We start from the raw sequence: 21,403 nt of genomic DNA on the forward strand, positions 1-21,403 counted from the left end.
CACTATTGCAAACCTTGTGGTCTGCAATTCAGGCTCGAGTGCATCCGTATTACATTCTGCACATTCGAAGCCACACCAATTTACCAGGGTTTCTAACGGAAGGCAATGCCAGGGCTGACATGCTGGCCAACCCTGCATGGGTAGGGCCTCAGCCTGACAAAATTGCACAAGCCAAGGCATCGCACGGTTTCTTCCATCAAAGTGCACATACCCTGCAGAAGCAGTTTCATTTAATGCCAACCGAGGCGCGCGACATTGTCAGCGCTTGTGCTGACTGTCATGGACTCGCTGCGCCTTTGCCAGCAGGGGTAAACCCCAGAGGGCTAAAAGCCTTGCAGATTTGGCAAGCGGATGTAACTCACATCCCTGAATTTGGTCGGCTGAAATATGTGCACGTGTCTATTGACACTTTCTCCTCGGCTATGTGGGCTACTGCTCACACTGGAGAGAAGGGCCGTGATGTCACTGCCCATTGGAAATTGGCTTTCTCAGTCCTGGGCGTGCCAGCTTCTGTGAAAACTGATAATGGTCCTGCCTACGCCTCGGAGAAGACGCAGCAGTTTTTACACCTATGGGGTGTAGACCATACCTTTGGTATCCCACATTCTCCTACTGGCCAAGCCATTGTTGAACGCGCTCATGGTACCTTGAAGCGTGTTTTGGGCAAGCAGAAAAGGGGAATGCATGGAGAAACCCCACAGAGCCGACTAGCAAAAGCTTTGTATACAATTAATCACCTTACAGTACCACAAAATTCAAATAATCCTGTTATTCTGAATCATTTTCTCTCATTGCCGTCTGCAGGCAACAGACAACTGCCCCGGGCAAAAGTCTGGGTACGGAATTTACTCACTAACCAGTGGGAAGGCCCACATGAGCTTATTGTTTGGGGTTGTGGGTATGCTTGCGTTTCCACAGATACCGGGATACGGTGGCTACCTTCAAAATACGTTCGCCCTGACCTACGGCACCAGCGGCAGAACAGGCAACCTCCAAATGATGACCAGAATGCCAACCATCCAAGTGGCGACCAGAATGTAGATCATCAGCCTAATGACTCTTCTGATGATGACCAGGATGTCAACCATCAGGCTGATGGTCCTTCTACAAGCAGAGACTGGACTGGTCCTTCCACAAGCAGAGAGTGAACTTTAAAATTCTTGTTATGGAGTCAGATAGTTTAAGCCTTAAGGACATATTTAGAATTAATAACTGATGTAGATTTCTATTTAGGATTAAAAGTAGAATTGTTATCTTATAAAACAAAAAGGGGGATCCCTTGTGGATGCAAAAATGCTGTTAGCAAGAAATTTTCCTGCTCCTTTCTAAGCCCATGAGATACTTTTCTCTCTCATGAAGATAATAGCAGAAGTTCTGTAAACTATGAACACAGGCGACCTTGCAAAGCCTTGTTTATGGTACAGTAGAATAATATTTTGACAATGGATGTTTTAGGATTTTAGCCAATCATCCCAGGGGGTGGCTGATCCTTTGTCCAATTAGACTATGAAGAAAAAAGTCTATAAAAGAGTTTGTAAAATAATTAAATAAATCAATCTTGCTGCACAATTCCTGCCTGCTGGATCTCTCTCCTCTCCTTACGGCTGCAGGACACAGTAATAATCCCTGAGCTCCTTTCCCCCTCCCAGGGAGCTTTTCCCTGCCCTGATCAGAGCCCAGCTGCTACTGCCCCGCCCCCGCCAGATTTTTTTGCCACTGCTCTGAGTTTTTGCTATATTGTAGCTCTGCACCCCCTGCCCTGCCAGGACATCATGCAGTTCCAGCTACAGCAGGTGAGTTTCTGATACATCTCATCTACCACTCCGGGACTCATCTCATACCTGCATTCCCAGCTTGCTACCCTGAGCCTTTTCTCCATCCATTTTCTCCTGGCTGCGTCCGCCATTACTGCGTGGAGGGAGACTGCCGAATCTCATGCCACAGGGCCCCCTGCAGCCGCAGGGGAATCATCACACCCGCCCTACCTGACTGGGGGCAAACAGCGCCCCTGCCGGCTGTGACCGTAAATACACCAAAGGAGAAAGTGCCTGCAGTCAAGAAAGCTGCTACTGGGTTTCTGATTTTGTTTGTTATTGCTGCCACTGTTGTTGTTTGTTTGCCTTGTTATACATACTAGCAAAGAACTGTTATTCCTTTTCCCATATCTTTGCCTGAAAGCCCCTTAATTTCAAAGTCATATTAATTTGGAGGGAGGGGGGGTCATATTCTCCATTACAAGGGAGGTTCCTCCCTTCCTTGGCATACACCTGTCTTCAAACCAAGACATAAGGTATTTTCACAAAAATCCAAATTAGAACCCAAATGTGAGAGGTCATATACTGTCTTATTGTGTTCTAATTTTGCTTTTAAAGTTTTATGAAAAGAAAATTGGATATACCATTCCCATGTCAAATGAGCAATGAATAACCAACCAGCTAACAAATATCTGCATTGGAAAGAATCTATACACCAAAGACATGAAGTGGAGCATCTCACTACTCTTGGTGCTGTTAACCCAGAGGACCCCAACTGCATGGCTCAGTATAAAGCCAATGGATGACCCACTGTGGTATAAAGTTACCAAGACTAAAGGAGAGGTATGTGACATAGACTTTTATGGGACGGGCTTACCAAACCCTTGGAAAACCCAATGAAAGAGCTCTCTTTTTGCAAATCGGATACAGCTCAAAATCTAACTTTGATAATCAGCAAGAGGAAAGTTCATTGTCCTAATGCTACTAACTGTTGTTTAACATTTAATTCCAGTTGTGTATGGTTGGACACTGGATTTCAAGTAAACAGAATTTATGTTAATGTGACATGCAAAAAAATTCACTTTCACCTAGATATGCTTTTGACTAGAATAGACTTAATTTTCTTCTCGGTAGCTGGTACAGTGCTGTGTTTTGGATTCAGTATGAGAATAATGTTGATAACACACTGATGTTTTAGTTGTTGCTACATAGTGCTTACTCTAAATCAAAGACTTTTCAGTTTTCCATGCTCTGTCAACTGAGCTAGTGCACAGGAAGTACAAACCAGAAGATAAAAAGGCTACAACCATCAGCAGAAGCTGCGACTTGACAAGATAAAAACAGTTAGTGGCCTTTGTGGACACAGAGAAAGCATTCAGTAAAGGGTTATAAGACCCCAGACCAAAAATCACCATTAGACCAAGAGGTATGTGCAAGGTATGTGAAGAATGGGTGAAGAACGTGTGCATAGACTGTGAGGGCATAAAAGTCTAGGGTTTTCTTTGTTTGGGGGCCCTCTCCAGAAGCACCCAGGTCGAGTTGACCTGCTGTTGTACCGCTCTTAAATTATTTATTTTTATAAACTCAGATACCTGAGACTCTGCTGTGGGAAACTGTTGGGGGTTAGGATTCTTCCTTTTGTTTCTTTCTCTTAAAGAATTTTCTTGCATATGTGTTGCTAGGAGACAATAATGACTGGACACTTAAGAGAGACAAAAGAAGTGGCCACAGCTCAGGGGAGGGGTCCAGCTGGCTACTCTCTCTTTTTACCTGGGGGTTTCTCTGGGAAGGGCAGAGATACTTTGAGAATTGGGCTGGGGAAAAGGGGTTGGGTACAGCTCCTACCTCTGTCTCTCTCTCTCTCTCTGCTTCAGAGGAGGATGGTTGATCTGCTGCCTGGGGGGGAATTCGCTGACGCTGCCTGGTCCTGCTTCTTCTGTCGTGGGGTGAGCTTTTGTTCATGGGAGCAGCCACTGAACTGGGACCTTATTAACACCCTACCTCACTAAAAAAGAATTTTCACCATCTGCTCGGGTGCCTCAGGGGAAAACCCCGGGATCCCCGAGCCCACTCCCCCTCCAAGGGAGTCTCTCTCTCTCTTGTCCATGTTCGGGAGCCGGGCAGCCACTGCCCAGGCCCCACCGTTTGCCAATGCTCTAAGGTTTCTTTGCTGCACTGTAACTCACACCCCCTGCCTGCCCAGGTGCCCCGTGGTTCCAGCTACAGCTGCTGAGTTTCTGATACATCTCATCTAACATTCCGGGACTTTGCTCATCCCTGCCTTCCCAGCTTGCTACTCTGAGGTCCCTGCTACAGCTCCTTTTGCTATCCAGAAGGGTCACAGGAATCGGCTGGCCCTGTGGGTTCGTAAAGGAAGCCCCTTCTCCATCCCTTTCTGCCAGCTGTGCCCACCATTGTCCGCATTGGAGAAAAGATGGCTGGACTTGCGCCACAGCGCCCCCTGCAGCCGAGGGGGGAGTCATTGCACCTGCCCTGCCGAGAGCCTGCCAGCACACCTGCAGGCTGCAACTGTAACTACACCAAAGGGGAAATTGCTTAAAGAGCAGGAAGAAACTGTTTATTGGGTTTTCTGTTCTTGTTTGTTGTTGTTACCATGGTTGTTGTTTGTTTGCCTTGTTATACATACACAGACTAATAAAGAGCCGTTATTCCTTTTTCTCATATCTTTGCCTGAAAGCCCCATAATTTCAAAGCTATAATAATTTGGAGGGAAGGGAGTCATATTTTCCATTCCAAGGGAGGCTCCTGCTTTCCTTAGCAGACACCTGTCTTTCAAACCAAGACAGAAACCTAGGGTCAAGCCTGAAGAAGGAGGAAGCATGCCTGAGAGTGAATGTGTGTTAGCAAGGAGTCGAAAGGGGCACCCATTGGCTCAGTGGAGCTGCCCGCTGCAAAGGGACTCTGGTCTAAGCAGTTAAAGTCTCAGGTGGTGTGTGTGTGACTCCTTGAATGGTGTGAGAATGCTCAGGCATTGGCTTTTCCTTTAGCACAGTTCTTCACATACAAGACTCTTCCAATAACTCCTCAAATCCCTTTGTGTCTCAAGGGTTTGTTAGCATTAAACCAAAAAAGTTGCAAATTGCTTTCCCTTCATTCTAACAAGAGAGTCAGCTACAGCACGTGCTCTGCACATTAGTAGCAATTAAACTATAAAAATGAACCAATATCAGTGTCATGTGAAATGTATTCACATTTTCAGAAGTTAACTGAACACTAACAGAATGGTTATTTCAACTGCAATTTGCTACAGGTCTTCATTTCAATCCTTCCACTTCTTGAAGCATCTTACCAGTTCCATCATCTGCATCATTCTGACCAGTCTCCCAAATCTCTGATTTTGTCCCAAAACCAACAGAGGCAGAAGACTCCATATAGTCTGCAGGGTTAAATGTCCTAGAGTTTTAAAAGTTTAAAAATGGAAGAGAACACATGGGTCATTTAATGAACATAGATGTCATCATTTTTATCTGAAGTTGCATTAGATTTAACTTCTTGATTTCCCCATAATCTATCTTGATAGTTTTGATTTCAAAATTTTTTCCTCTATAAGCAGACACAGGTAAAAGAGGAAGAAAAGAAGGGGAGAAAAAAAAGTGAATAGACTGAAAAAAATTACTGTAGAGAAACTGAACCAAACCAACAATTCCTGAAAGAGCAGTTAACAGCATACCTACTCCTCCAGTCTTATAAAGCATTAGTTTATATGCACAATGATAAGCCTCTCTCAGCTGATAGTTTCTCAGAAGATGGCTTACTGATGAGAAACCAGTATCATGTCCTTTCAGAGCACCAGACCTGTGCAGGACAGGAGTCGGGACATCAGTAAGACTTTCAGAACACACTCTTGACACCAATGTAAAAAAACACAGATGAAGCTAAAAGGTGAAAAAGGATCACTGAATAAAAACCTTTTTTCAGTTTATCATCTACAAGTATGAACAAGAAGAATTATCAGAAAAGTAGAATGAATCTTCTGTTCATCATGACATCATTGATGTTACATGAAATGTCATTAAAGGCAAACACTGAGTGAAAGTAGTGGAGGCTACACTTCATGAAGCAAGTTATTCCACCAAAACTGAGAACAAACTTTAGAGCTGCTGAGTAACTTATTTTGATTTTGTTTTAGGGTCAATATACATCCAAACAGCTAAAGCATGAAACCTCAAAAACAGGAGAAAGTTTAGAATCACTAGTCTTTCTGGTTTTATATAGAACTTGAAAGTTCTACATTACACTGAAATAAATCTTTTTTTAAATTGACCTAGAACTATATGCACTACACAAAACTTTCAGTCTCCAAGACACTACTGATGGCTGCTACTGATAGGTACAAATGGGTTCCCCAAGTTTGAGATATTAACATTGAGTGAACTTACATTAGGTTTGTATAGGTGTGTCTAGGTAGAAATACTGGTTTAAGACAAAAAGAATCCATTAATAATCTAAGACATTTTGAATTTTTGTATCTATATAGGTTTATCAAACATACAGCAATATTAAGACACACAGTGGCAACACTGTCAATTAATATTGCCAGTGAGTTTGATCCTTGCCAAAATCTGTGCTCTGCATGTTTCTTACCCCATGCCTTGGGCTGAAAACCTCCCTGTTCCTCTCCCTCTGCCACGTCCAAACCCTAGGAGAGAAAACAGCATTTAACAGCAACAGCAGAGGAGCCACCAATTGCTAGTCCATCACATTAGAAAATATTATGGTTGAAGAAAAAAAAGTACTGTGGTTAAATATAATTTACTTCCCAAATTTCCCTAACACATGCAAGTAAGCCACAGTTCATCTAAGACTTCGTGTTTCAGTAGGACTTGCAATTCTTTGCTATCTTTTCTGCATCTAGTGAAGTAGCTCCAAATGCCAAGAAAAAGACTTTACCTAAAGAATCACCCCATGAGACTGCTATTGCCAAATCATTAGATATTGTTCAAAATTTCATTTAATTTTTCCCTCTTACCTAAATGCTTTAAAATTCCAGCCTCCCTGCATACCTTGATCTCTCAAGAAATTCCATCGCTTCTTATCTGTGAGAAGAAAATTTAAATATTCCATTTGCTTCCTTCTCTGACTCAGCCCACCCCTACCCTCCTGTGCTTTCACCAACCTGTTCCAACACATTCCTTCTGTTTCCCCTTTAAGCATAACTACTGACATGAAAATTATCAAATTCAAATTACTCAAACTTCCTTGTTATCACCCACAAGAATATTAATTTTTATTTCAACGACAACAAATATTTGTTGCCTCCAATTTTGGCTACCAACTTCAGTTTACAAGCTTCTTAATATAGTGAATGGCTTTTTTTTTTGCACGTTGCATAGTGCCAAGAAAGCATGAAAATTTTTGTATTACTTAACCATCCATAAAGCACGTCTATGCAAACTGTTAAAAACTATTTTTTACATGTGGCCTATTTCTACATTGTTTTGGTGAATTTTTTTTCTTTTTTATAACCTCAATATCTGAGGCTTTTTCAGTTTGTTGGTTTTTTTGAGGGAGACTATGTATATTATTTGGTATTACAAGAGTTGCTGACTGAGAACAAAGTGATGTTTATTTTAATGACAAAATTATGTGGTTATAAAAAGTCACTGAACAACTACAAGCTTACCAGAGCACAAAAGTTATAATCCTAAATCACTGATACACTGTTGTCCAAACATCAGAATTATCTATGAAAGACTTCAAATTTGGATCAAAATTACCCCTTATTTTGAGGGGACCATCTAAACTGAATAAACAGTAGCTCCAAGACATGGTAAATTCAGTTTAGAAAGTTCCTGTTTTAATGACTTTCCTTTTCCTCCCCTCACCACTTGTTCTTCTCCTTGCCCTAGTTCACTATCCATGTTTTAAAAGACATTTCTGGACCTCTAAAATACTGTGGTGGTTTGACCTTGGCTGGAGGTCAGGTGCCCACCAAAGCTGCTCTTATCACTCCCCTCCACAAATGGACAGGGGAGAGGTCACTCACCAATTACCATCACAGACTAAACAAACCTGACTTGGAGAAATTAATTGAATTTATTACCAATCAAAATCAGAGTAAGATAATGAGAAGTAAAATCTTGAAAACACCTTCCCCGCCATTCCCCTCTCCTTCCCAGGCTTAACTTTATTCCTGATTTTCTACCCCCTCTCCCCCAACAGTACAGTGAGATGAGGAATGGAGGTTACGGACAGTTCATCACATGTTTCTGTCGCTGCTTCCTCTTCAGGTAAAGGAGTCCTTCCCCTACTCCTGCATTAGGTCCTTCCCACGGGAGACAGTCCTTCATGAACTTCTCCAATGTGAGTCCTTCCCACAGGCTGCAGTTCATGAACTGCTCCAGCGTGGGTCCATTTCACAGGGTCAGCCCTTCAGAAACTGGCTGCTCCAGCATGGGTCCCCCACGAGGTCAGAAGTCCTACCAGCAAACCTGCTCCAGTGTGGGCTTCTCTCTCCACAGGGCCACAGGTCTTGCCAGGACCCTGCTCCAGCACAGACTTCCCACGGGGTCACAACCTTCTTTTGGGCATCTACCTGCTGCAGCATGGGGTCCTCCACAGGCTGCAGGTGGGTCTCTGCTCTCCTGGGGACCTTCATGGGCTGCAGGTGGACATCCTGCCTCACCATAGTCTTCACCATGGGCTGCAGGGGAATCTCAGCTCTGGCACCTGGAGCACCTCCTTCACTGACCTTGGAGTCTCCAGCACTGTTTCTCTCACACATTTTCACTCCTCTCTTCTTTGGATGCAATTACTTCTGTGCAATATTTTTTTCCCCCATCCTTAAATACGTTATCACAGAGACATTACTACTGTCGCTGATTGGCTCGGCCTTGGCCAGTGGTGGATCTGTCTTGGAGCCAGCTGGCATTGGCTCTGTCAGACATAAGAGAAGCTTCCAGCAGCTTCGCAGTGAAGCCACTCCTGTAGTCGTCCCCCCCCCCCGCTACCAAAACCTTGCCATGCAAACCCAAGGACTTCTTAGAAGCATCAAATTAGCAGGATAGCTTTATCCACATTTTGATGAAAGGGTTTACCCCTATTCTATACAGGATGACAACCATGTAAACCTGCAGAGGAAGGATTCCCATCTAGCAACACAGAACAAGAACACAGGAGAATGAAGTCTGACACTAGGCTATTTTCCCCTCTTTGCTCTCTTTTCACAATCATCTGGAGAGAAGAGAGATTAGGAAAGGGGTAACAACTGCAACCTGCCAATCGCCATCCCTCTTCACTGAGCCCACACGTGGAGCTGTGCTCTTTGCTCTGTCATAAACAGTGTCCCAGACCCTGCTGTACCCATCTGATAACTCAGCCTCTAAACCTCCTTGCTCAGCCTACCTCTTCTACTGCTCTTCTCTCCTTCACCCACCTAAAATCCACAATCTGGGAAGCTGATCCATGGCATTACGGGGTTGCAGCTTTAGAAGTCAGTGCACTCTAAATTATCTTTCTGCCTAGTAAATATTGTTTTTGCTGGTTTTCTTAAAAGAGTAGAACCAGCTAGAAAAGTTTACTTGGGGACACTACTTCCGACAGCTATCAATACAGCATTAAACACCATTTACTAGTGATGCATAGAAGAGAGATCAAAAGTTTTTTTACAAACTCAACTACAAGACTGACTGGGAGCTGCAAATCACAGTAACAGTCAAGCAGAAATATTTTTGAGTGAGGCAGACATTAGGTACAAAGAGATTAGCTGGAATAGCTAGCATAAAAGTAGAAATGTATTTTAGAAGAGGAAGCAAGTCTCCCCAGCCTCCCAAGTGCAAAAGTCTGAAAAAATAACTTTAGCATATTACACATAAGATGAAGTTTTAGCAAACAAGGCATATGTAAGATGCTGTACCAGGATGGGCACAATAAACTACTGGCTAAAACCAGCAAGAACTTCTAACAATTTTAGAAACTGCTAGAAAGAAATCATGTTGTTCCTGAAGCTCCATGCACAGTCTTGGACTACTAGTCAACAAGGCACTTTCAAAGTGATCTGGTATAAAAAGTTAATCCTGAACTTGAATTTCAAGAAGATTCCCTTAACTTCATAAAGCTGTGTCTATGCCTTCTGTCAAAACTGAAATTAAGTTTAATCAACAAATACAACAAAAAGTATTCTAGTGAAGACAAAAGAGCAGTACCAAACCAGCAGGGTTAGCACTAAATTCAAATCTATAAGACACTTACGAAGAACTAATTCAAAACATGGGACAGTGAGTACCCACCACTGAAAGACCACCCTGACACAGAACCTCATGCATCATGGTCATTAATGCAAGATGCCAGTGGGAAGGGCTGATATTGTCCGACACAATCGAATCACTACTATAAATTCTTATGCTAAGAAAGTTACTTCACTGCCAAAATTAAAACATGGCCTTAAAACCATTAAAAGGCACACAGCCTTCTAACATAGAGAAGTTAGTCACGAAGCAACTGTGAATGGCCATCAGGTATTTCCAAACTTTTAATACGTTTTAACAGTGACTAAAAGGTCAGTGAGCAAACGGAGCTTCACACAATTCAGAGCAGGGACCCATATTCTGAGCATGCAATCCCACAGTAACTTAAACCCATTTAAATCAGAACTACTACAACAGAAGTCTTTCTCACTAGTGATCACAACTCTGCTTTTTCCTGCACTAAGCTTTGCACATACTGTCAAAAAATGAGCGAGCACAAAACCACCATCAGAAAACAAAATTATTAGGTCACTGTTGTATCGGCTCTTCAAATCAGTTTCCTGCTTGCTAAATGCCAGAAAACCAGTTACCTTTACACAAGGATAAGCCACCAAAACCCCTGTTGTCCCCAGCTACCATGCTGCCTGCCCCCTTTTTATTTTTTTGGCTTGGTTAATTTTAAATTTAGATCAATCCTCTAATAAAGTTCAAATGTACCAGGAGACACACAAGATCAATTCCTCCCAGCAGTAATGCCAGTTTATGGTTTTAACATAAAAAGTATAGCTTTAACAGTACTCTAAAAAGATGCATATATATGGTTTAAATTGCAACAGCCTATGTTTACTAAATTTTTTTTTTCCTGTGGTAATTCACAATCAGCAATTTTTCTAACATTTTTATATACTGACAAAAAGATAACAATTGAAGTGGCAGTAAAAATCTTCCAGTGAGTCTAAAGGAATAGACTTTCTTACAATCAATCAGCATATTGAGCACAAAAACAAATGATAGAATCAGGCAAATAACAAAATTACACACACCTCCCTCAGTTGACTAGGTTCACATTAGCCACCACTTATTCAATTTATATTTTTCTTTTCTCGAATGAATTATAGAGAAGTCAACCCAAGCAGGTAGTGAGATTTTGTTTCCACTAAAACCCATTGGGAGTTAAAAACACTTATAATTAGACAATCAAGACTTCACTCTGGTATAATCCATGCATAGAAAGAATTGTTCATCTCATACATAAATCTTCTTCCCACAAAACAAATGTACACTACATGGGAGCATGAGAAAGGTGTGTAGTATCAACTCAGATTGGAGCACTCCATTAACTTAATAACCTATTCTGTAGAAAATGCTGAGCTTGCAGACCTAAATCTTTCCACTGCATCACAGATGTTTTATTTTGAAATTCAGATTTTCACACTGACAGGTTTAAATTAGGTGAAGACACTTTAAGGTTAAGAAATAGGTTTAAGAACAGTAGGGGAATGCAGACTAGAAGTGCAGGCAACACCTTAGATTTGCACTTATCTCTGACTACACAATAATCAAACAGTCCTGATCTCTGCTTTGGAAATGCAGAGCCAGCCATCCTCCCAGCAGATGCCAAGGTGACAGAGGTTTAAGCCTTACAGAGATAAGGAGGCTAAGTATAGAAAATTCATATTCTAGGTATTCCATACTACCAAAACAAACACTGAAGTTATATTCAATATATTATAATATCTTTATATTAATTATATATACATTACAATTCAAATTATTTTGTCTTATTAGTTATCATAAAGCAAGAAGCATTAAATCAGTTCCATAATATAATACATGTACTCTAGTAACCATTTTGAGAATCAGAATAATTAAGGTTGGAAAAAACCTCCAAGATTAAGTCCAACTGTTGACCCAGCACCAACATACCATATCCCCAAGTGCCACATCCACATGCCTTTTGAACATTTCCACTTCCTGTAGTGAGGAGCCAAAAATTCAACACAGGCTTCAAGGTGTGGCCTCACCAGTGCCCAATACAGGGGAATGATCACTGTCCTGGTCCTGCTGGCCACATTATTGCTGATACAGTCCAGGATGCCATTAGCTTTCTTGGCCACCGGGGCACACACTGGCTCATGTTCAGCCAGCTGTTGACTAGCACCCCCAGGTCCTTTTCTGCTGGGCCACTTTCTAGCCACTTTGCCCCAAGCTTGCAGTGCTGCAGGGGGTTGGTGTGACCCAAGTGCAGGACCCAGCCCTTTGCCTTGTTGAACTTCATATGACTGGCCTCAGCCCATTGATCCAATTTGTCCAGATCCCTCTGTAAAGCCTTTAGACCCTCCAGCAGATCAATGCCAACCTGGTGTCATCTGTAGACTTACTGAGGGTGCACTCGATCCTCTCAATCAATCATGGACAAAGATATTAAACAGGACTAGTCTAAACACTGAGCCCTGGGGAACATCACTAGTGAACGGCCTCTAGCTGGATTTAACTCTGTTCCCCACCACTCTCTGAGCTCAGCCATCCAGCCAGTTTTCTATCCAGCTAACAGTGCAACTGACCAAGCCATGAACAGCCAGTGTCTCCAGGAGAATGTTGTGGGAGACAGTGTCAAAGGCTTTACTAAACTCCAGGCAGACAACACCCACAGCCTTTGCCTCATCCACTAGGCAGGGGGTGTTGTCATAGGAGATCAGGTTGGTGAAGCAGGACTGGCCTTCAAAACCTCATGTTGACTGGGCCTGATCCCCTGGTTGTTCTGTAGGTGCCACATGATGGCATTCAAGATAATCTGTTCCATAACCTTCCCTGGCACTGAGGTCAGGCTGACAGGCCTGTAGTTCCCCAGATCCTACTTCCAATCCTTCTTGTGGATGGACATCACATTTGCTAAACTCCAGTCTTCTGGGACCTCCCTGATTAGCCAGGACTGGTGATAAATGATTGAAAGCAGCTTGGTGAACACTTCTGTCAGCTCCCTCAGTACCCTTGGGTGGAGCCCATCCAGCCCCAAGGACTTGCATCTGTCTAAGTGGTGTAGCAGGTCATTGACCATTTCCCCTTGGATTGTGAGGGCTTCATTCTGCTCCCTGTCTCCATCTTCCAGCTCAGGGGGCTGGGCACGCAGAGAACAAACGAGTCTTGTTATAAATGACTGAAGCAAAGAAGGCATTGAGTACCTCAGTCTTTTCCTCATCCTTTGTCACTATGTTTTCCCCCGCACTTAATTAAGGATATTCTCCTTGTCCCTCCTTTTGCTGCTGATATAGAAACATTTTTTATTGTCTTGTATGGCAGCAGCCATATTAAGGCTTTGGCCCTTCTAATTTTCTCCCTGTACAATGTTATGACATCATTGTAGTCCTCACAAGTTGCCTACCCCTTCTTCCAAGGGTGATCGACTCTTTCTTTCCCCCCAACTTCCAGCTGAAGCTCTCTGTTAAGCCAGGCTGTGGTCTTCTACAGCAGCTCATCTTTCAGCACGTGGGACGGCATGCTCCTGAACCTTTAAGAATTCCTTCTTGAACAATGTCCGACCTTCTCAGATTCCTTTGCCCTTCAGGACTGCCTCGCAAGGGAGTCCATCAACCAGTCTCCTAAAAAGGCTAGTGCCTATAGCACAGAGGCTGAAGTACTGAGTATCAGGGTTTTCCCCCCTCAGTGAACATCATATTTTCACCACAGTGTCAATCCTATTCCTGCTATTTTCAGTGCATATAATTTTTTTAAATTATATTGTTCTACAGTAAAGCAGTAACACAATGGCCCAGAAAATCTTCCCCTATAAAGCAGCCAGTAAGATAACTCCAGTCTCAGTAGGTATCTTAAAATAGAGACAATGCATTGCAAAGATATTAGCTGACCCCTATTTTTTTATCCAATACCTAGATTCCTACATACACATGCTCTGCATGAAACATTTCTGAAAAAGGGTTCTGTAGTGATTACCAGCCACCTATTTACTTGCAGCTGAAGCACCTTATTCTGCGTAACAGAAAAGACTACCGGATGAAATTACAGAAGATTATTATTATTTCTACTAATATCCAAAGAAAGGTCAGCCATCCCTGAAATACTGAGAAATAAATTACACAGCTTTATACAACTCCCTACAGATTTCATGGGTTTTGTCATGGTTTAAGAGCAACACCCCCTAATTTGGTGCCGCATGACCACCACCACGCTCACTTCCCTCTCCCCTCCAGCGAGACATATAAGAGGCAGATTATGGGTTGAGGTAAGAACAATTTACTGGAAACAGTAATGAGATAAGAAAACAAACAGTAACAGCAACAATACTAATAGCAAAAGCATCCACATTCACCAACCGACCTGGTGCCGTATGACTCCCAAGAAAATGAACAAAATGGAGGGGGGGACCCTCTGCATGCCGACTTTTTCTTCCTGATGGTAAGCAACATCTCCCTCCTCCTCGGAAGTGAGAATTCCTTACTTCTGCCCCCCTGGCAGTGAGATGAGTGGTATAGAATAAAAACATAGGAACACCCAGAGGGTCTAGGATCCGTGCCCTCACAACTACTGTGGAAAAATTCACTCTGTTCTGGCCAGAAAACCAGGACATTATCCACCCCTTGTTCTATACCATCTAGCTCATGTCCAGATCTTATACCTTCCAAATACATACACATATATATATAGATATAAAAAAATATACACAAGGACACATATCATTTCCACTGTCAATAGCCATCCCTCCAAGATGTCTGCTGAGTTCATTTAGTCCATGACTGTGGGTTCCATCTGTCCTAGATGCCTTCTGGGAGAGGAGGGCTGGTGTGCTGTTGGCTGGCTGCTGCATCAGGAGCTCATGACTGGTGTATCTGGAGCAGTCCATCCTCATTGTCCATGGTAGTTATGGCACAGTAGCAGTATCATTCAGCAACCAATATTATACAATTTAACATTACAGGCTGTTCTCACCCAAAATCAAATTCCCTTGAGGTACACATCACGTTTCCCCATCCCTCTGCATTATAAACCAAGTACACCCAGGTCCTTGAGCAAAAACAATCCCACAGATGGGTTTGCCTTTTCTTGAGGCAGGACTACTCCAAACTGTCTTCCCCCTAACATATTCCTCATATGCACCACAGGGACTTTATCCCCTTCTATGGTACGTGGAAGTTTTGATTGGGCAGGGCCAGTTCAATGGGTAGAACCTCTAGTGTTAATTAACCAGGTGGCCTTTGCTAAATGTAGATCCCAATGTTTGAAGGTCCCACCCCCCCCCACTACTTTTAATGTGGTTTTTAATAATCCATTGTACCATTCAATTTTCCCAGAGGCTGGTGCATGATAGGGAATATGATACACCCACTCAATTCTGTGCTCTCCAGTCCAGGTGTCTATGAGGCTATTTTTGAAATGAGTCCCATTGTCCAACTCAATTCTTTCTGGGGTGCCATGTCACCTTGCTTTTCAAGGCCCAGGATGTTGTTCCGGGCAATGACATGAGGCACAGAGCATGTCTCCAGCCATCTAGTGGTTGTTTCCACCATTGTCAGCACACAGTGCTTGCCTTGGTGGGTTTGTGGCAGTGTGATGTAATCGATCTGCCAGGCCTCCCCATACTTATATTTTGACCATCGTCCCCCACACCAAAGAGGCTTTATCCGCTTGGCCTGCTTGACAACAGCACGTTTCACAGTTATAGATAATCTGGGATATGGTGTCCATAGTTAAGTCCACTCCTTGATAATGAGCCCATCTGTATGTTGCATCTCTTTCCTGATGACCTGAGGCATCATGAGCCCATTGAGTCAGAAATAATTCACCCTTATGTCACCAGTCCAGATCCACCTGAGGCCCTTTAATCTTGGCAGCTTGATCCACCTCACCTTTTTTCCACATGCACCCAAGAGTCACACTACTGAAGAACATCGCATCTATATAATGTACTTTTACAGCCATCTTCTCTACCTGAGCAGCCATGTCTTGCCATAATTCAGCAGCCCAGATGGCTTTCACTCTACACTGCCAATTGGTATTTTTTCCATTGGTCCAGCCACCCCCACAAAGCATTTGCCACCATCCACAAGTCAGTGTAGAGGCGGAGCGCTGGCCACTTCTCTCATTCAGTGATATCCAAAGTCAACTGGACGGCCTTCAGCTCTGCAACATGACTTGATCCACCTTGTCCCTTGGTAGCTTCTAAAACTCGCCGTGTATGAATCCATAAGTCAGCTTTCCATGTTTGATGTATCCCTACGATATTGTTGGAAACAATATAACTTTTAAAATTTTACTTTGTCTCTCTAGTTAGGCTTGACTCGACTTTGCCTTGAGGAAGGGAATTTTCTTTAGTTTTTTTTAGGAGATGGGCTTAACATACCAACAGACTGGGAGTAGCCCAAAGATACTCAGAAAGATAAAAGGCCATCAACGAAACATCAGTGGCCATCTACGAACATCCACCCTCAGATTCCGCCTCCGGCAAAGTTGGAGACATCTGGTCTGGAAAGGATTGATAAGAAAATTGAAGAATGAAGATCTAATTAACATCGGAGGCTAGGAGATTCGGATCCAATGGGAAACTGAATACTAGGGGTTGCTCAACTTTGGACCAATGAACTTTGAAACAGTTCATCTCTATGGGTTTTGACTGTATAAAATTTGGGGGGAAATCCTGCAAAAACGTGTTTGGAATATTTTCCTTGGCACATCCTGGCCAGAATAAAGTAATGTCTGATTCTCTATCACTTCAAATATAGGGCTAGAGGGGTTTTATTTTCTCCCACAGTTTCAGTGACAATATGGCAGAAAACATCAGGAAAGAGACCGTATTGCTTTTCATTTTCTGATAGCTGATAATATGGTGGGGGCTCCTCAGCACATCACCTTTTCCTCTTCCTCCTCTGATAACAGCCCAAAATTCTCACCTTCAGGCCAGTTTGTGATGACTTCCAAGATCCCTGGGTGATTGGGGTTTTAAGCTTGCTTTGTGATCAACGCAACCCACTTACTCCACGTAGAATCAGTAGCATGATGTGTGGAAGGGACTTTCCCTTTGAACATCTAGCCCCCCACTGGCAGTCGGGGTGTCAGGAGGAGCTGTGCTTCAGTGCCAACCACTTCTGAAGCAGCTTGAACCCCTTCATAAGCTGCCAGTATCTCTTTTTCAGTTGGGGTGTAAAAGGCCTTGGGGATCCTTTGTATCCCTGACTCCAGAATCCCAGGGGTCGTTCTTGGGTCTCCCCAGGTACTTTTTGCTAGAGGCTCCAGAAAGGACCATTCTCACATTTTGGCCAGTGACCAAGGGCTACTACATGAACAATTTCCTGTTTAATTTGTTCAAAAGCTTGATCTTGTTCAGGACCCCTGTTGGAGGTTAGAAAAAAAAAAGAAAAAAATCCTTTCTCTCAGGGAATTTTTCTCCCATTTGTTGCCTTGTTGAGTTTTGAAGGTGGTATAATTTTTTTTTCCCTTCTTTTAGGTCTCTTAATAAACTTCTTTATATTCTTTCAAGTTTGGTGCCTGCTTTGCGTTTCTCCTAATTCTTATCTCACAGAAGATAAACAGTAATGAGTATTTTAGACCAAACCACTACAGACCCCAATCCCCTTCCCCTCTCCAGAGAGAGGTCTTGCGGCTGCTCTTGCAGCAGTTGCTTGCGGAAGCCCAGCTGCTGCTTCCCAGCCCCACTGTTTTCTGCCGCTGTTTTGGGTTTTTGCTACACTTTGGCAGCCCATGTCTGCCTGTACCCCCCACTGCTCTTGCCACGGCTTCGGTTCTTTGCTACACTTTGTTTGCCACACTGGGTGTGCTTGCCTCTGCTGCTCCAAGGTTCCTGCTACAGTCCATTTCACCACCCAGAATGACACTGAAACCAGCTGCTCCCCATGAGTTTGCAAAGGAAAGCCCCTTTTCTCTCTCTCCTGCTGTCTGAGCTGCCATTAACCACATGCAGACAGGCAGCTAAGCTCATGCCACAGCGCCCCCTGCATCCACGAAGGGAATCATTGCACCGGCCCTGCCTGGCCAGGAGCCAACAGTGCCCCTGCCAGCTGTGGTCATAACTACACCAAAGGGGAAAAGGCTTGACAGCCGAGAGAAGGCTGTGATTGGGTTTCTGGGTTTTTTTGTTTGTTGTTGCTGCTGTTGTTGTTGTTGCTTGTTTGCCTTGGTATATAAGTATTCTAGTAAAGAACTGTTATTCCTTTTCCCATATCTTTGCCTGAAAGCCCCATAATTTCAAAGTTATCATAATTTGGAGGGAAGGGGACCATATTTTCCATTGCAAGGGAGGTTCCCACCTTCCTTGACAGACACCTGTCTTTTAAACCAAGACAATCCCACTTGAAACCATTTTTCTTCTGTCACATGATAGAGAGGGTTTACAATCTGACTGTAATCTGGAATATGCATCCTCCAAAAACCCACAGTGCCTAGGAAAGCTTGTGTGTCCTTGCTGGTTGGTGGGGACACAGCTGCTATTTTGTTGACCACATCTATTGCCAGAGTCAGGTAGCCACCTGAAGCACTGTTTATTCTCCTTCTTTCCTTGACATCACTGACAGTGAGTTGGCATACAATGATGGCATACTCCGTAGGCACTTCCACCACATGTATTGTTTACACTGGACCTCATCTGGATCTACAGGAGACTGCTCATTATTTAAATCCCTATAGAGTACCTCCAGCACAGCTAATTCTCTCAGGTACTGGATACCTTGCTCCGTGGCATTCCACCGGCTTGAGTGCACTATCAGAACATTTTTGAGAGAATACCTTTCCCTCACGCTTGACAGGAGTCACCTCTAGAGGCTGAGAGTTTCCATCTTCTTCCTAATTTTCTGGTCAATGCACACATCCTGGGACAGGGATCCCAGTTGCTTGGCTTCACTACCCTCTAGTTTCATATTGTGGGCCACCATACCCCAGCATGAGAGCAGCCAGGTCACCATGGGCTCACCCAACTGGCAGCAGAAATCTTTTTATATATCTCGCAGCTCACCCAGGGATAGGGATCAGGTGATTATCTCTGGCCCCGCCTCTTCCTCCTGTTCTGAGGGTCCTACTTCCTCTTCATCCCTCACTAAGCGAAATGATTTGGTCTTGGATTTCTTTTTCTGTATAGGTATAACTGCTACCAGTGGTTCAGCTGCAGTTTGAGTGACCACAGTGTCAGTTGCTCTGCTTTCCTCCTCCTCCCCCGAGGGTGCTGTCTAGTGACGAGCAGTGTCCAATAAATAGAAGCCAGGGGCCCAGCACACTGCAACAAGTTGCTCCTCTGTGGAGTAGTCACAGCATTGTCCTTGCAAATATTCTGTCACTTTAACAGGGTCCTATACTTGTTCAGGGGTGAACTTCCAAACCATTGGAGCACAGAATTTCCCTCAAAACTAGCTCATTTCCTCCCACATTCCATGCCACTCATAACTATCCATCCACCCTTGTGGCAGATCTCTGAATAACCTCCCTAGACATCTCTTTCTTGACTCTAAACATGGTGTAGACCGCATAGAGGAGACCTGGCAGACTTAGCAACAAGAAGAGGCTTTCCTTAACATCCAAAGGAAATTCAAAATTTTCAAAAGCTGATGTAACAGGCCTGAAGGAGGAAAAGGGGGAAAAAGGTGGGGAAAATCATCCTTCCCTGTTTCCCCCACAGGCTGGGTACAATTATTAATTAATTCCCAGAGGTAGCACTCGAGGCAAATGCAGGAGAGCAGCACTCCCAAATGACCCTCATTGCCCCTGATGTTATCATATCATAAACTGATATCACACAGTACAGCAACAAAGCAATCCTGATCCCCATCCCTGCTCTGAGAAGAAGCACTGTGACGGGCACATAGTGCATATACAGAAACACATACAGGGTTAGGTACCACGACCATGTGAACAGACCAAGCAACATTGTGCCCAGTGGCTCCATACATAATACAAAAAATTCTTAGACCAAAATTGCTTCCCACCCACTCTGGGCAAGTCTGTTATCTCAACCCTTCATGCCTCACATTGGGTGCCAATTAAAGGCTGTCATGGTTTAGGAGCAGCACTCCTTAGAGTGTGTCCCATTCTCCCCCCCACACTCTCTCCTCCCCTTCAGTGGGAGATAAGAATGGCAGAGATTATGGGTTGAGATAAAACTATTTACTGGAAAAAGCAATGAGATAAGAAAATGAACAGTAACAGCAACAATACTAATAATAAAAGTGTACAAAAAGAGGGTGATTTACATGCAAAAAATCCCAAAAACTCCCCACATTCATCAACCAACCCAGCACTGTGTAACCCCCAAGACAATGAACAAAATGGCAGGGGGACACTCCATGTGACACCTTTTTCTTCCCGACCATAAACCATGCCCCTCCTCCTTCTCAGAAGTGAGAATCCTTTACTTCCACCCCCCAGCAGTGATGTGAGTAGTATAGAATAACAACCTAGGCATGCCCAGATGGCTCCAGGCTCTGCTCCCTCATGGCTACTGTGAAAAAAATAACTGTCCTGGCCGAAAACCATGAGAGGCTTGCATTAAAATTTAGTTAGGCATTTCCTGCTACAGAATACACACACTTGTAATATAGTAATACTGAAGTCAACCAGTTTATCACAGACAGTTGAAAACATTTCATTAAGATACTTTTCTCCCATGAATGCATAGTATAAAATACGTGGTAGAGAGATACAGTAATACTTTGTACACTAAGCCAGTGAATGAAAATTGGTTGAAGTTGTTCCTATTTCTTCAGTCAGATAGGTCAGTGTTTTGGCTTAAGACATGATATTCATCTAGAGAGCTACAGTGTTGACAACAAAAGCAGTGTATTGTTCATAAGGTTACAAAGCAACAGACTGCATTTGAAGTTAACCTCTAAGTTTCACCCAACAATTTTAAAAACTCCTACCTTTATATGTATAATTTGAGTATAAAGGATTATTTTATAAAACAATTAACTGAAATACTTACATTCCATCTATTAACAGTGCTAACGTACCAAAAAACTGTAGCTGTGAACTATACCACACCCTCCCCTGCAAGCTACTTCTCTACACACACCATTTGGTATTTGTTGATTCACAGGTACAACGAGTCATTCTTGCAACCCTTTGGAAGCTACATGTCTTTGCATGTTTCCACTCCTTCAAGATGCAGATCTGGAGACAATGAAGTTGGATGTGCCTGTCTTTGAATGCCTCATTAGTAAATATTCCAAAGAAGAGAGCCCTTTGAAGGCAGAATTTTTCGCCAATCAGACATTACTTAAGTACATTAGCTCTGCTGTGCACTTTTTCAATTTAACTCCTTTAATACCCACTTCCTCACACAATCTGCACTGTAACCAAGTTACTCATTTTCATTCCTCCTGCTCTTAGAAGAAACAAGCCTCTTTCCACTTCAACCGATGAAAATCAAACCAACTACACACCCCTTGATTCCACATCAAATCCATTATCAACACCTTTCCTATCTCT

At 43.3% G+C, this 21,403-nt stretch overlaps 1 protein-coding gene across 7 annotated transcripts in view; it reads right to left on the reverse strand.

The window, feature by feature from the left end:
* The window catches only part of LOC138102868 (ubiquitin-associated protein 2-like), a 295,204-nt gene that overhangs the window by 190,770 nt on the left and 83,031 nt on the right, over positions 1-21,403 (reverse strand). For all 7 annotated transcript variants that reach the window (XM_069000627.1, XM_069000633.1, XM_069000632.1 and 4 more), the window contains exons 7-8: positions 6,360-6,414; positions 5,065-5,168 (exon numbers count right to left, since the gene is read on the reverse strand). In XM_069000627.1, the coding sequence (XP_068856728.1) occupies positions 5,065-5,168; positions 6,360-6,414 (159 nt within the window). The remainder of the gene's footprint in view (positions 1-5,064; positions 5,169-6,359; positions 6,415-21,403) is intronic.

Source organism: Aphelocoma coerulescens, assembly GCF_041296385.1.
Source record: "Aphelocoma coerulescens isolate FSJ_1873_10779 chromosome W unlocalized genomic scaffold, UR_Acoe_1.0 ChrW_unloc_scaf_3, whole genome shotgun sequence".
Taxonomy (NCBI): Eukaryota; Metazoa; Chordata; class Aves; order Passeriformes; family Corvidae; genus Aphelocoma; species Aphelocoma coerulescens.